Source organism: Vombatus ursinus, unplaced genomic scaffold, assembly GCF_900497805.2.
Source record: "Vombatus ursinus unplaced genomic scaffold, bare-nosed wombat genome assembly UNPS02014832.1, whole genome shotgun sequence".
In the NCBI taxonomy this organism is placed as follows: Eukaryota; Metazoa; Chordata; class Mammalia; order Diprotodontia; family Vombatidae; genus Vombatus; species Vombatus ursinus.
Window position 1 is genome coordinate 46,383,927 of NW_020954610.1, and position 17,421 is coordinate 46,401,347.

General features: G+C 34.9%; 1 protein-coding gene across 2 annotated transcripts in view; it reads right to left on the bottom strand.

The window, feature by feature from the left end:
* Positions 1-438: 438 nt before the first annotated feature.
* The window catches only part of RRN3 (RRN3 homolog, RNA polymerase I transcription factor), a 30,559-nt gene continuing 13,576 nt past the window's right edge, over positions 439-17,421 (bottom strand). For both annotated transcript variants that reach the window (XM_027838999.1, XM_027839000.1), the window contains exons 9-18: positions 17,272-17,370; positions 12,970-13,071; positions 12,065-12,203; positions 11,237-11,367; positions 10,986-11,116; positions 9,548-9,732; positions 7,120-7,228; positions 6,385-6,537; positions 3,498-3,585; positions 439-1,995 (exon numbers count right to left, since the gene is read on the bottom strand). In XM_027838999.1, coding sequence (XP_027694800.1) covers positions 1,834-1,995; positions 3,498-3,585; positions 6,385-6,537; positions 7,120-7,228; positions 9,548-9,732; positions 10,986-11,116; positions 11,237-11,367; positions 12,065-12,203; positions 12,970-13,071; positions 17,272-17,370 — 1,299 coding nt within the window. In that variant the 3' untranslated portion in view covers positions 439-1,833. The remainder of the gene's footprint in view (positions 1,996-3,497; positions 3,586-6,384; positions 6,538-7,119; positions 7,229-9,547; positions 9,733-10,985; positions 11,117-11,236; positions 11,368-12,064; positions 12,204-12,969; positions 13,072-17,271; positions 17,371-17,421) is intronic.

Sequence of the window (17,421 nt, forward strand, 5' to 3'; positions counted from 1 at the left end):
GAACCTGCAGCCTTGAGGCCACATATGGTCTTCTATGGTCACATATGGTCTTTGAGTGTGGCCTACTGAGTCCAAGTTCTACAGAACAAATCCTCTTAAAGGATTTGTTCTGTGAAATTTGGATTCCGTCAAATGGCTGCACTTGAAGGTTGAACACCAGGAACACAGATTGAACCCAAAAAGTTTCCCCTAGGCTAGCAATATTTAGGGGGACAGATATAATTTTAGTCTGGTACTCCCTCTTTGAAGAAAGCAGAGTGGCTATCCAAAATTCAAGATATGAAATTCTACCTTTCATAAGCACAAGTCACCTACAGGAATAGAGTTCTTCCCTTAGGTTGAATTCCATGTTAATATATTTGAAAAGATAGATAAAACTTCAGTAAAGGACTGCAAAATTTTATGAGCAAAGAAAGCATGTTTCATTGACAAATTAAACAACAAAAACACATGTAATGCTTTTTATATCCTCATAAGAAAAAAATTATATATACACTTAAAAAACTAAGATAAAATACACAAATATTGAAAAGACATTAATTATTACATTGTGGAATTCACAATAAGGCTGAACTGCCTTATATCCAAGGGGGATTTAGTTACAGAAGTGTTCAAAAGGTTCTTTTTGTAAAAGCTGTAAGTTGTTCCATCAGCACCAACACCAAAGACAGCGTTACCTGGAAGACTTGGTATATTTAAGATGATAATAACTTCTAAGAATAAGATTTATAATTCAGTTAACAACCTCATTTTTTTCCTAACAAATCTTCACAACTAATAGGTCAAATAAAAGACATGGAAATATTTTTCTCTCAATTTTAGATGTTGAATATCAAAATGTGAACATTACCACTGCCATATGTTTATGCAAAACTAATTTGTTCTAATACTACTGTAAATTGGCAGTACCGTTTCAAAACATAACACTCCTGAAAAATGTAAGGTAAAATTCCATGTTGATAGATTTGAAAAGATATCAAAACAACTTTTGTAAATCTTAATTCCATTCAAATGGAAACCTAATACAATTTCTGTACAGTGTATCTTTTTTTTAACCTGATTGTTTGCATAAAGTAAGAAAATTCTGCCTTCCTAGCTCTACCATTTTCCCTCCCCTCAACCCACAAGATCAGATCCTGCAGTATCCCCTGACCCCTCTTCCAGCTTTTATTATCCCAGACTATTTTCAACAACCTCCCTCTTTCCCTATTATTTCCACTACACTGAGATCCAAGCATAATGGATCCTAGTAAATAAATAAGCAATGATGCTTATTTATTTACAACAGAAAATAAACACTGAAGCAAAGCAAAAATGTTCTAGTTACAAAGACTGACTTGAAATATGGATAGAGACTTGTGAAAGAATCTATTATATAGGATATTTTGTTGAAACCACATAAATAAAGCACTGAAAATGTAGGGCTATTACTAGAATATGAAAATAGCACTGACAAGCAGAAGTTTCTGTTAAAATGCTATTAAATAAAATGGGATTATATGTGTATTAGAACTTTCATAATAATTACATTATAAAAGATGTAACATATAAAAGTTTTATACATTAAATGAAAACTCTGCAAAATTACAATAATAAACTATATTATAAAATATTGCACATGATACTCATTCAACTTTTTCTAGAACTTATGCTAAAAAAAATCATCAGTCTGGAAACTATTTAAAATTTAACTTGAAACCAGGATGCCTGAGGTATGTCAATGGTTGAGTTAAATTCAACTTCCATAACCTATGAAACTTGGTATTAAAAGTCTGGGTTTCTTGTTGGTTTTTTTTTTAGGGGAAACGTCTCTTCAGTTATTCATTCTTGTCATCACAGGGGCTGGTCCAATATGTATGTGGCTTGTGGAGACCCTACACTGCTTGATGGGCTCCGAAAACTCGACTCAAAAGAACTTGGTGTAATTCCAATCATAGTGTCATTCTGTGGCACTTCACCTTTCAAAAAGTCATCATCTTCATCTTCTATTGTTCCCTGTAAAACAAAAAAACACCAATAAAACTTTTCTCTTTCCCAAAAGATGTTACAATGAAAAACAAAAAACAAAAAACAAAACCCTATCTAGGAGTTTAACACTAAGTAATCAATATAGGGCAAGGAGAAAATAAGCAATTTAGAAATTTCTCATTAAAAAGCTAATTAAATGATCTAGTGAAAGACCCTAAAAGAAAGCCAAAATTCAAAATCCTCATGATACAGTCCTTTTCAACAAATAGTTAAGTAAAGAGAGATAATAATATAAAGATATTTTGTTTCATGGGTTATATCAAGCCCAGAATACTACAGGGGCTCCTCAGTGAGATCCATTATTGCTCAAAACAAATAGATTTAACAATCTTTATAGGAAAAACTAAATGAATGAAAAATGCCTTTTGTCCAGACCATGACATACAATTGGATGACACTGTTACATGTAAATACATTTATCTGGGACAGGCACTGTAGCTGGACAGTTACTGGAGTCCAGCACTTAACAGGAGGAAGAAAATGAGCTGGATTGTAGGTTGCTTTTAACAATCCAAGTATAAAAATTCTTCAGAACACAAACATTCTCCAGAAAATGACATATGGTTCTGAATCAAAGTTGTAAATGATTCAATATGAAAAGACATATGGTGGGAACAAGTAGGCTGTAGAATATTTCCAAGGATAACTTATGCAGAAGCAGTGGCATAAGGTATGTCATCGAGGAAACATGATAGGAAAAGGAGGTGGGTCAAACGTGTGGACAGATCAGGAAACAACAAATGGAAAACCTGACTGCTGTCCTAATAACTGGAAAATAAAAAAGTCTAGAAGAGGAATGGCTCCCATGTGGAGAAACTATAGGAGAACAAGGTAAGATTTCCATTAGTACCAATGGAGCGAATACCTGTATCAACAAGATCTTATGTTCTTTGCAGCATATTATCATAATTATTAGGTATGGAAACAAGCACACCGACTCAAGTTTCATAATGTGAATGAAGACTCCAAAGAAGGCAAAAATTCTAAGGAAGGCAGAGATGGTCACTGAAACTATGAAATTGCAGAAGAATGATACAGTATAGGATGATCACCTAGTTCTGTGATGATATACTAGCTGATATGTTCTAAGACTGCCTACTGATTTATCCCTTCAAGAGATTTATTTCTAAATGACCATAAGATTAATTTACCCAACTGCTGGCACAAATGTCAACATAAAGATAACTGGATGGCAAAGGACAGTTATTGGGATTTTTACAAAAACAAAAACTATGAGAACATTTTAAATGTATCTAAATTCATGTCTTATTTAACCCTCCATTTCCCCATAATCAGGGATAAAACTGGTACACTTCATCAAACTCTAATGACAAATTTCCATTGAAAAGAATACAGTGAACTGTTAATAAGTGAACTTTGTAAAAGCAGTAATAAACTTAAAATAAATTTGGCCAAGTCTATTAATATTGATAACTAGGTTACAAGTAAATGGTAAATCAGAAAATTACCTTTTCAACAGGTTTCTTAAACTCCTGAAGTTCTTCAGCACTCAAATCTTCCCATGATTGATAAATGGGATCAATGACTTTTTTGGATCTATTAACAAAAATTATTGATTAAATCACATTTCAAAACATTTGCATCAAATATCTCTGATAGGGGTCTGTTACCCAACATGTATGGAGAACAAACACAAATATGTAAGACCAAGAACCACTCCCCCAATGGATAAATGGTCAAAGAACATGATAAACATTTCTAAAAAAAATTGCAAACTATAAATCATAAGAATGCTCCAAATCAATAATAATAAGAGAAATGAAAACAGAAACAACTTTGAGATTCACCTCATTCTTGAAAAACTGACAAAGATGGGAAGCAGTCAATGTTGGAGGGGCTATGGAAAAATATTTAATTCACTACTGGTAGTGAATTGATCCAACCATGCTGGAAAAGTAATTTGAAAATTATGCTAAGAAACTGACTAAAATATCCATGACCTTTGACCAGGAGTTTCTACTTTTAGAAATATATGCCAAAGAGGTCAAAGACAGAAAGAAAAGTTTAATATATTCTAAAATATTCATGGTAGTATTTTTGGTAACAGCAAAGAACTGAAAACAGAGTAGATGCTTATCAATTGGAAATGGCTAAACAAATCGTAGTACATGAATGTGATCAGAAAGAAACATGCAAAGACTTCCACGAAAAGATGCAGAGTAAAGTAGCAGAGACAAGAAAATATACACAACCGTAATTGGAAAGAACAACCCCTACAAGACAACCAAGAGTGAACGCTGCAAAATTACAAAGAAAAAGTATGGCATAAAAGAAGAGATATAAGCAGACACCCTAGCCACCCTTCTTTTTTAGAGGTGGGAAGGCCTTAAATGTGAAACAACTGCATATATTTTTAGACTTTTTTTGATGTATTTGATGGGTTCTAATGACTTTTTTTTTCTTATTTGTTATATAAAATGGGCTCTCTGGGAAAAGGGAGAGATACTGGGAGAAATTTAGGTGATATAAAAACAAAAGATAAGCATAAAAACTGATAATTAGGTTTTCAATCTTTCAAGATCACATTAAACACTTTTGGCAATAAGTATACCTAGTTAAAGAACAATGAAATTCTATCATTCAAAGATGCTTCTCATTTTCAAGTTAAATTGTTTCAATATTTTGGACCTAGACACAAGAGGCACAAAAAAAGCTAAATGTTAAATTGAAGAATTCTGAGTTATCCTTTTTTATGCTGCCATTGCTTGTTTAGATTATGTCGGGGGTGGGGGGAAATACAAATATGTATGTATTTTACATAAGTCTGTTATTTGATATAAATGAAATTACTAGGAATTCATTCATCTAAGATTTGGGGTCTGGGAGCCCAGAACCCAAGAGAGTTTTCCTAGATTAGATAGTAATAAGGAGCAAGTAGGTAATATGCGCTGTTTTTCATACATAAAAAAGGAAGTTACGGCTGACTTGGTGGTTTACTAGAATCAGAATATCTGAACTGTGTTTGTCCTATACAGTAACAAACAAGCAAAAGAGGGATCTAAAACAATGAATAGTATTTAAAGGAAAATAACTTATCTCCTTGGGGATTCTTCTAATATCTGGGAAAACTACTAATCTCAAATTAGGTTCTTATTAGGGTAAAAGACAGAGTTAAGGTAGAAGAACTTTGTTAATTACTTTTGGACAGTTATCAAGTGCTTCATAGGAAGGTACTATAAATAACATCATTTTAAAAGCAAAATTTGAATTTTCCTAGAGTACCACAAATAGGAAAAGGAAAAATCAACTAACTCAGGAAAATTTAATCAGAAAATGTTACAATTTCCAAAGTGCTTCCAGATGCAACATGTCATTTGATCTATAAAACAATCCTGGAAGCATTCTCCCTATTTAATGAGGAAACTGAAGTTAAGGAAGGTCAATGTGGCTCGATAAGTGAAATGGTTCAAAGTGTTAGAAGTAGGTTGTTTGTATCCAAATCCAGCGCAGTTACTACTAAATAAATAAAAAGGATATATACCACATATGGTACAGTTAATAACCAATGCAAGAACTTAATAAGGAACACTCCCTATATAAGGCTTGTCCTTTTTTACCATATGGAGGCTCACAGAAAACTACCAATAGGTCATATAAAATTCAGTGACTATCTAGACTGGGGGGTCTTCTAGCAGTAGCAGTAGGAACCCACATATCCCAATCCCTCTGAGTGAGCACTAAAAAGAAACAAACCACAGGGCAAGTAATCCCGAGATGCCAAAGGTTAGAATTTATTAAAGATCAGATCAGGTGTCAAAGTAAGGAAATGAGTCCTAAAAGTACTATGAAAGAAAAATACAATTTTTTTTTTAAACAGAAAGAGCCAGGTTCAATAGCTTTGAGGAATTTATTTCAAAGTTTCTTTAGAAACTAACAACCTAGAAGAAACACTATCTAAGAAATTAAAATTAAACAGATATTTATTAAGTGCCTACTATGTGCAAAAGTTCTGGGCGAGGTACAGGGAACACAAGACAAAAATAAAAGGATAAAAAAATAAGCATTTGCTTTGGCCTTCAAAAGGCTTATTGGCATTTAAGTTTGAGTTTTGACATCAACTAATTATGGTCCCACCGAAACGTGACAACCTCTTTAAGCTTCAGTTTCCTCTTTGGTAAAAGAACACTTTCTACCTCAAAAGTTATTAGAGCACTTTATAAATGGTGACGGCTTCATATAAATTCATAATTCACACCCACACCCATACCCTCTTCATCCAAGGTTTACGGTAGGAGGTCATTAAATATTTTTTAAAATGCAAACTTCGAAAGATGAACTTTGTCCCAAATAAGCATTTATTCCACTTAAACTTCAAATTTTAAAGCAAGCGCTTACCTCTTGAGAACACAAGGATCAAAGGGGAAGAATGTGTCAAGTGGATTGGTGCAGGTCTGTACCGAACCGCCTCCTGCAGTATTTCTAAGAACTGGCAGCATCTGCCGGTTGTTCCTCTCAATAATAGTGTAACAAAACACTAACTGGTATTTCCTTCAGAAAATCAAACAGATACATTTGTTAGCATAGTGGAATCACTCTACCTGGCCTTATAGAATTCAATGGGTAAAAATAAATACTGAATTTTGCTTACCACATAATGCTACAATATATTAACATACAGTAAAACAACAAAAAAAATTCATTTGAAAACAAGCATAAAATTAAAAGTTATTTTATACTTAAGTGTTCAGTTTCCTGTATAAGGAATTCCACCTATCTTTTCTGTGCTTTTTGTCCCTTATGCCCATAACTCTCTCCCTTCCTCCTCTTGGAGATCCTAGCTCCCTTCAAGTCTTAATGGACATCTCCCACAAGAGGCCTTTTTTTTTTGAGGCCTTTCTTAATTCACTCAGTTATTAGAACCCTTTCCCCAAATGATTTTGTGTTTATTTGTGTACACACTGTATCCTCAGTAGAAAATAAATTCCTTGAGCGCATGGACTGTTTCATTTCTGTCTTTGTAACCCCTGTGCCTAGAACATGGCAGATAATAAATGATTGATGAATTGATCTAAAATGAAAATTACATTTATATATCCTCCAATTTTAAAAAATTACGCCCAAACAACTTACCTTGTAATGGCAGCAAATAAGTTAACTACAGAAGGGAGGCAAATCTTCAAAGGATTTAGCTGAGACATAACTATGCGCTCAAAATTTAAACTCTGTAGATAAGCCAAGCCTTTGTTAACCAAAAAAAAAAAAAAAAAAGCTCAGTTAACAGTTTAAGAACATATACAAGATTCAAAGCTAGAAATAAATGATCATTTTATTTCCAATGACTAAAATTTAAATGCCAGGTGTTGGCACAACAACCCATAGAGGATAAGAACTAGATTTAGCATGTGGGAAGATCTGGGTTTGGCTCCTGAGTCATTCAGACTCCATGGGCCTCCCTCCTTTCCTCTGTAAAATGAGGTTTGAACTAGATGACTTCTAAGGTCCCTTCCAGTTCCAGATCTATTGAATATACATACAGAAAATATCTGTTTAACTGCCATTAAAAATCTAGAAATTCTTCAAATTAATGTGATAGCATGAAAAAAATTAAGTTTTTTGACTATTCTCAAAACAATTTTTCACACATAAAATGGACAGGTCTTGAGAATTTTAACTGTTTTTTATTCATTTTTATATACACGGCTTCTCCATAAATGTTTAATTTTCAGATTTTTTAAAGCTTCATTTATAGTTTAGAAAGACCACAACATAATTTGCTGTTGTTCATTCATCTTTTTTAGTCATGTCTTACTCTTCATGACCCCTATTTGAGGTTTTCTTGGCAGACACTGGAGTAGCTTGCCATTTCCTTCTCTAGCTCATTTTACAAATGAGGAAACTGAGGCAAACAGGGTTAAGTGACTTGCCCACTAAGCCAGAAATTCCTGACTTGGTAATCTATCCACTTCACTCCCTAGCTGCCCACAAAAAAGGCTCCCTTTTTGTGCCTGCCATATTACAAAGAATACAATGTCATTATCAAATGAGATACTGTATGTAAAAGTACCCTGGAAATTGTAAAGTACTATACAAATGTAAGGTGCTTTTTTTTTTTCCCCTGATAGGACCTCTGATTTCACTGGTATAGACAGATAACTGCCAATGCAAAAAACACATAGTCTTAACTGTCTGGGGACATTAAATGACTTGCCCAGAGTCACATAGCCAAGTATGTGTCAAAGTTGAGTCTTTCTGACTCTTCCCTATTCACTATACCATAATGCCTCAAGGTAATGCTGATAAGTAATTTTATAAGCCACAATTCTGTGTCACAAAATTTAAACAGTACAAAATGAGAAAAGATCATGTAACAGATTACTATGGGAACCAATGACGTGCTGAAAATTACTTGAGTGCAAAAAGTGAGTCATTGTTTAAGTAATCTATAGTATCATTAAGAATATATTCCTGAGAATGCCTTCCCTAATCTGAAGACAGAGATGTAGTGGGGAGAGGGGAGTGAGGGGTGGCCCACAGGCATAAAATAATGAATATATCATCAGTTTTCTTCCAATGTGGGGTTAATTTTGCAGATGTTTTTCCTTCTCTATTCTTTTTTTTTTTTTTTTGCAAGACAGTGATCTCTGGAAAGGGGGACATATACTGGGAAATGTCAGTGACATAAAAATAAAAAAATGTGACCCTGTGCAAATCACTTAACCTGTTTGTCTCAGTTTCCTTAATTGAAAAATGGGGGAAATAATAGTGCCTACCTCTCTGGGTTGTTGTGAGGATCAAATGAGATAATATTTGTAAACATTTAGCACAGTGCCTGTCACATGGTAGGCGTTATATAAATGCTAGCTATTATCATCAGCATTTTATTATATCAATAAAATGTGTTTTATCAAACTTTTTTTTTTAAACAATTAGCATGGCCAAAGGTCTTAGAATTCCTTCCAAATTAGCTGCTAAGCTACCACACTTCTTTTAAAAGGTAGGCTCCCTTTAGCCATCTGTCCAGGTATGTTGTATGACAAGTATTCTGATAAAATGAAAGGTAAATAAGAGAACGCCTCAGGACAAAAAAATGTACCTTTATTAGCATAATAATCTCAGCTACTCAGGAAAAGAAGCACAAATGCTCTTAATGCTGGTCAGCATCTCTAAAGCCTTGCCCTCCACAAACATAAAATTCCTTTTTTCTCCTAACTACAGAAAAACGTCCTTCAAAATTAGTGGAATCACAGCCACATGGATAAATATAATTAAATTATATTTATTAAATTATACTAGAAGTTGTTTTCATTTATAATATAGTTAACAAACAAGCTTCTCATAGATTATTTAAACTAGAAACAATTACAGAAGTCACTGAAACAAAAACAATACTGTAAATAATGATTTATTAAGTTTTCAACTGTATTTGAAGATAAAATTTGGTTAAACTGAGGGAATAACAACAAGTTTCAAATGACAATAGTAACACAAAAGACAGTAAGTGCAAGCCAATGTAATGTAATAAACATAATAAATCCCTTGTGTGCCCTAATATACTTACCTTTCCTTAAGTTTCCATCTAAAAGTTGTTTATGTCGAAAAACAAAAGTGTAAAACACAGCCTGACATGCTGAATAAAATGGTCCATGAAGAGCTATATCACAGAAAGCTTTTGTTCCTGCATCCTGGTTATCAAGGTAGACATGCAGCCAGTTAACCAAAAGGTCTAGGCATGCTTTTACAGTGCTAGAGAAAAGAAAAGTTTCAATTTAATAAGCAAATTTTATTTACTTTATAAAATGACTGACTCTAAAAAATAAGACCAATATCAGACACTTCATAACCCCCTGTTAGCACTAAATATGAAAAAAGTTAGCAGGTTTCAAGTCCTATCCATGGATACAGAAGAGCCAGAAAAGCAAGAGGCAATGGTGTAAGTGCTGCCACTCCAGGAAATGAGTTGATTATTTCTCCCCGAAAGTAAGCTGGCCTTGCCTCAGTTTCTCCCTGAGACTAAGTCTGGAGGCCTCCTTCTAGAATCCACTGTTCCTCTGTTGTGATCACTGAAACAATGTTCTAGCCCTCTATTACTAGTGAGCCTAAACCTACTGCCATGTATGTACAAGAGCACAACTTCACCAACCCACATGAGAAAAGCAACAGTGCCCTAGCCCTCTATAATCACTGATGTTCAGACCTCAAATCTCTTGCCAGCAGGGCTGGAGTATCAGATACCAAGTCCAGTGAAGAGTGGAGAATCGTTGGGAGGAAGCAAAGGAACTGGCCCAGATGTAAGTTCAGACAGGCCCTTGGGGACCCAATCCCCAAGAATTTATCGACTAAGACACTGGTCTTGTCTTTAGAATTTAATAGATAACTAACACACCACCCTCTATCTTCAGAAGACTCTAAGGGTGGGAACCCTAATCAAATGATGCACTTCTCTGTCCTGTGCCTTGCAAAATCCCACCTCTGCCTCTCTTCCTTTCATGATTCAGTTACATACTCTAAGTTGTCTCCCTTTCCTCACTTGGGCCATAATTTTGAATCCCATGTTATCTGGCTTTTGACTCAGTTGAATTAGTTCAGAAAGGGCTCTTTTCACCAAAGTCACCAGCCTTTTCCCTGTTGTTATCCATCCTAAGTTCTTCACAGCTTCTGATACAGCCCTTCTTTGGGCACTTTCTCCTTTCCTAGCATTCAGGACACTACACTCACACTCTCACACTCACTCACACACTCTCTCGCTCTTGCTGGTCAGTTTACTCCTCCTCAAGTCTCCTTCCTGGATCATCATCCATGTCCTGCCCCAAATCACAGGAATTCCAAGGCTCTCTCCTTGGCCCTCAGCTCTTCTTTGTCTAAAACCTCTCTTAGTGATTTCATTAGAGTCCATGGATTGAATTATTAGCTGTATGCAGACAACTCCCAAATCTCTGGATCAGTAATCTTGGTCTTTAAAAAGCGTAACATTAAAATGCATGCATAAAATTACTTACATGATGGGAACAAATTTAGCTCTTGCCAAGAGACTGCCAATATAATTTCCAGCAGCTTGCCTGAGGACGGCAGGATTATTTGGATTCTGCAATTTTTTCCAAAGATGTTCCAAAAACGCTTCTGCAAATCCCTACGATGAAAGTAGGTTTATCTAAGTTTCTTTTACCAAGAAGAGGTTTCAAAATTATCCCCTCATTTTCAGTTAAAGGGAAAGAAAAAAGTAAGGTTTTAAAATGGTATTTCTACTTACCAATTTAAAGCTACAGAGGTAAAACATAAAAAACTGTGTATGACAGGAGGCGTGGGTTGGCAACACCAGCTTGTCAAAAATTCCTAATAAATCTCGATACAAGTCTTTTGTTTTGTTGACATCAATCTCACCTACAAGGTAAACATAACTTTTCAGCTTCAAAAGATAATTAAAAGGAAAAATTGAGAATAAAAAATTTGAAAACAGCAAAGTACATAATTTTCAATATTAAGAAACATCCTCATCAATTAGACTACAACCAATAAGACAAATTACCTATGACTCATAACAGTCATGTCTAATAATGCCAGTTTATTTTCACCTACCAGTATTTATTCTATCTAAAAGAGAATATTCAGAAAAAGAGCTGTATATTAATATTATTAATAAATACTGAAACAAAATACTTGTTAAACTCTAGCAAAATGTATAAATTACTATGACCATATTGGATTTATGCCAAGTACAACATTAGGAAAAAATTACCATAATTAATCACATAAAAAAACCCCAAATTATGTGATTACATAAAGATATGCAGAAAAGAGGTCTTTGACAAAAACACAGTATTAGCAAACAGCACAGGTTTGTTTCATCCATATGAGGGTTTACTCTCATGTACAATTTTAGTTTAGTGATGGATGACACATCTAAGTCACGTTTATAGATTAGGGCTTTCCATGATATGTTCATCACAGCTAAGGCACTAAGTGAAGGTTATTATACTATCATGAAAAAATATCAAGCAGCTTCAAAATAATTCAAATCTCTGGATAAAAATGACCAACCTCTATGCATATGTAATACTGAGATATCTTTTTGTATTACCGTTTTTATAGCACACATCTTTTAGGTAGGAAAAGAGTAAGGACAAAAGAATATCTAAACGTTCAGCTACGGGATGTGCCATTTGATCGCTTTTTCCAGAAATATCTTTTGTTTCATCGTTAGTCTCTTCATCTTCATCCTGTTAAATGGAACGCAATTAAGTTTTCCACAAAAATCAAGAAAGAAAAAAAAACCCTATGCTAAATTAAGTAATGTATAAGATAGAAGTAATTTCCACTACAAGTCCTACTCTAATGTCTCATGATGATAGAGAGATGACATTGAGTTCTCAAAAGTTATGCAAGTAGAACGTGAGCTCCAACAGTTCAAGATGAAAAAGCTGAACACAAGCTCAGTAAGAGCCATCATATGTGGGTCAGGCTAATTAGGTACTGAGAGACTCTTCAACAAAAAGCTGACCACCAAGTGAAAAATATTTTAGACACAGTAACTAATGGAAACTAAGATATGGAAGATATTGTAGTCTGCATGGATAAAAGCATTCAAACTAAAGAAATTATACATGTTCTAAATTATGCAAAACAATAGTAAAAGCAATTTATGTGCTTTACAATTGGTCCACCATAAACTGTTACTGGTTCCAGAATAAAATCCTCTCCCAGACTGGAGCAGCAATAGTTAAATTTAAACATACAATTTTGCACTCAAATTAAAAAAAAAACATAGTTGATCTGTTAACAGGTAATAATAGCTGGCAAAAGCAGTAAGCTAGCCAGAGCCATGTTTGTATGTAATAAGGAATTGCCTGTAAAACAGACTATGCTGTTTTCATTCAAGAGACGAATGACTAAGTTTTCTCCATCAACATCACAAGAGAGAATCTATACAAATACTTTCATCTGACAGCTTATATTTTAAGTTTCATTTTAGTAATACAAACTGACCATATTAAATAATCTTTCTACTGTATCTGTCCCATTATTAGTTTGAACAGCCATTTCCTCTGCATCCTCTGCATCTTCAACATTTTGTCGTGATGCACTCACCTACATTACAAATGAAGGAAAAATAAAGTACATAAAACTTTCTTAAAATATTGCTGTATTTCAACACAAGAGCTATTTCTAAGACATATTTAAGTATTTAAGTTAGTATACTTTATAGCATTCACATTAAACACACTTATACTCCAAATCTATATAATGAACTGGGTCAGTGGAAGCTTATAATATCACTAACCATTTCTGCTATCACCTGGATACCATGCCCTATCACAAATATTTCTATAAACATTCTACATTGAGAGTTACCCAATTATGATAGAGCTAATGAAGCTAGATTCTAATTCAAATAGGATTGAGATAGTTAAAAGTCAAATGCTAAAATTAAAATTATATTTGAATTTTAAAAGTTATTATTAGAAAGGGACCCCCAATGTTGTCATATATATGAAACTAGTTACATACTTCTTACACATATCATTTTAATAAATATATATCCTATCATCTGTGTATTCCCCAAATATATTCAATAACTACCTTCTAAAATGCAGAAAAAAATAAATCAAGTGAATCCTGAATATTAACAAAAAAGAGATATGAATCAGGAAACAGAAAATAACAGCTAATCAACAAGACGCTCAGGAGTAACTTCCCAACACTAGCCTGTTTCTCTAGCAGATTGCCCCCATATCACCCTCAATCTTTCACTTATCTTTAATCTCACTTTTTCTGCTGGGTGCTTCCCTATTGCCTATCCTCAAAAAGCCCAATCTTGATCCATCCATCTCCAATAGCCACTTAACAATTTTCCCCAACCTTTTCTCTCTTTGTGGCTAAACTCCTGGAGAAGGCCTCCACTTACTTTTCTTTTATTACTCTTAACTCTAGATAGTCTGGTTTCTGACCTCATTATTCCACCAAAACTTCTCTCTCCAAAGTAATTAATGATCTCTTAACTGCCAATCTTAATGGCCTTTTCTCAATCCTCATTCTTCTTGACCTCTCTGTAGGTATTTGAGACTACTGCCTCCTGGTATTTGAGACTACTGCCTCCTGGTTTTCCCACCTATTTGACTGGTCCTTCTCAATCTCCTTTGCTTGATCTTCATCCAAGCCTGCTAACTATGGGTATTCCCTTCCCACAGGGCTTTGTCCCGGGCCCTCTTCCCATCTCCCTCTATATGATTTCACTTGGTGTTCTCATCAGCTCCTATGAATTCAATTATCACCTCTATGCATATAATTCTCAGATCTACTTGTCCAGCTCTAATCTCTCTCCCAGTCTTCGGTCTCCTATCTCCAACTGCCTAATAGATATCTTGAACTGGATGTGCCACAGAAATCTTAAATGCAACATGTCCAAAACTGAACTAACTATCTTTTCCTCAAAACCCTTTCTTCTTCTGAACTTTTTCTATTACTGTCAAGGGTACCACCACCATCTCAATCACCATTCTCTTACCTACCTTCCACATCCAATCTGTTGCCACGGCCTGTCAATTCCACTTTCCAATCATCTCTCTAATATGCCCCATTCTCTCATCTGACATTGCTACCAGTCTGGTACAAGCTCTCAAGCCTGGACTATGCAATAGCCTGCTGGTTGATCTGCCTGACACAAACTTCTCTTCACTCCAGTTCATCATCCACTCAACTGTGAAAGTAATCTTCCTATGTCACCCCCCTATTCAATAAACTCTAGGTGCTTCCCCTCACCTCCAGGATCACATACAAAATCCTCTAGCATTCAAAGACATTCTCATAACATCCTCACCCCCATTATACCAGTCTTCTTATACCTGACACCCCACCAAGTACTCTTTGATCCAATGACACTTGTCTCCTTATTATTGCTAATACATGACACCATCTCCCAAACACGGGCATTTGCACTGGCTGTCCTTTATGACTGGAATTCTCTCCCTCATCTCTGCCTCCTGGCTTCCATAGATTCCTTCAGATCCTACTTAAAATCCCACCTTCTACAGGAAGAATTGTTTTGTTTTTTTTTCAAGGGAGGGTTTGAAGTGGGATAAGGAGCAAAGGAAAGAAAAGGTATATTTGGAAATGTCTGCCACAAAAGTGCACCAACAGAACTTAAAAATTAAAGGTGTCCTTCCAAGGTTTCTGTTCACATGCTACAGAAGGAAAACCCCAGAGTTCTGACATTTTAAGGACATCTTAAATACCACAAAACAATGCCAACAGTGTTTTAAAAATGAAGACTGGAAGTGGGAATTAGTTTTGCTAGACTATACATATTTATTATAAGGGTTTTGTTTTCCTTTTCCCCTTGGGGATGGTGGGGAGAGGAGGAAAGAAAATGCCTAATTGAAGAAAAAATAAAGCCATTAAAAAATTAAAGTTGAATAAATAAAACTTATTTTAAAAAATCAGTGTTGAAAGTTACATCAGATGCAGAGTAAAGTGAGCAGAACCAGGAGAACAATTTATACAATAACAACATTGTCCTTACAATTTTGTTAAAACAAAACGAATGTAAGGAAAGACTTAGGAGCTCAATCAATGACCAACCACAATTCCAAAGTATTCATGATGAAACATACTTTCCACATCCAGATAGAGAGCTGATGGACTCATGAATGCAGATCAAAGAATATGTTCTTTTCTTTTTTCAAACACAGCTAATGCAGAAATTTGTTTTGCATGACTACACAGATTTATAATGGGCCTTGTTTTTTTTTGCCTTCTCAATGGGCAAGGACAGGGAATGGGGGAAGAGAATTTGGAACCAAAAATAAAAGTAACATTAAAGTCCAATTCTGCATACAAGTTACAATGTGTTAAAACATTTAATAATGAATAGTCGTATTAACAGTGCAATGTATAGGAAGTTGCCTCACTTTATAATTTGAATTTCAGCTTTGAATTTTAAACTTCTCATTTCTAATGAATAAATCAAACCCTTTAGTTCAGTTCAATTAATAGTAATTGAGTTCCCACAAAATAAATAGTAGTAGTAGTAGTGGTGGTAGTAGTAGTATTAACTAGTATATATAGAAGGCTTCAAGGTTTGCAAAGCATCTTACAAATATTTCATTTGAGCCTAACAACTCTGGGAAGTATTATTATCTCCATTTTACAGATGATATATCTAAGGCACACAGGTTGCGAGACTTGGCCAGGATCATGAGTAAGTGACTGTGGCCACATTTGAACTCAGGCCTTTGTGAATACTGGTCTAGTATTCTATGCACTGTGCCACCAAGACACCCAGAAGATCTGCATTCATCAGGGCAGGAACACAGACTCAGGAGATGGTGTTTGGGTTGCTGTCATATTTTGCTTCGGCCCATCAAGTCACTTCTCAGCAATCCCCTTCTACTTCCCCACCCCTGTAGATCTTTCCATTGAAAAAATGTTAAATTAAACTATCTAAATAAGGAACTGTAATGCACAGCCATGACACTTTCCATCTTTGTAGCTTAGTGTTTCAAAAAAGATGGGTTGTACATTTCTGGAGTTGATTTCCTTTACATTGTTGTTAGCACTTGTACATGATTTCTTAGTGGATCACTCCTTGGGTTCCACATTCTTCACCCTACATGAGTTCATACCAATCTTTTTACATTTCTCTAAATTCTTCATAGTTGTCACTACCTTTTCTATTCCAGACTCATGACTTAAGAGTATAAAGAACTTCCAGTAATATGTCTTCTACCAATGCAGATTAGCAATTATTTTTAAACTCTTAGAGAATTGCCTGAGGCACTGAGATGTTTAAATGACTTGCCAAGAGTGCACAGCCAGTTCTCTGTACATTATGCCACATTAGCTCTCATTTATCACTCCTTATGGAACAAGAGTTCTTCCTCTGAAAATGGCTACTCTTTTGATTAGCTACAAGGTGATGAAATTTAAGGACCTCTCTGATGCTATGTGTCTTCAACTTAGCTGAGCTGTTCCTTAGACAAAAGACATTTAGCCCTTCATCAGGCCTTCATTTGAAGCCTTTGTAGCTTGGCATGACCTGCCAAACCTTGTAGTTGTTGGATAATCTTCAAGAAACCAAGGTCTCTTTCACACCAAAGTATAACATTAGAATACAACTTCCGGGCACGTGTCACACAGCAGGATACTAGGCACTAAAATGTTCTTGGCTGGGCAAATACTTAGGGGTGATTTAATCAACCCTCTGTTTCCAATAAGGGGTATTATTATACTACACTAAAAAGTATAAGATTGCTAGCAACTAATTTTAACAATAGATTGTTTAACACTTACATCCATCTTGAGTAGTTTTTCAACAACAAGTTCCAAAATTTCAGGTCGCAAGGTGGGAAAATATACACTTATCCTTAGCAGATTATGGACATAGCATTCCTAAAAAATAAAAAGCATTAAGAAGCCTGAATAAGTAAATCTGCACTTCAC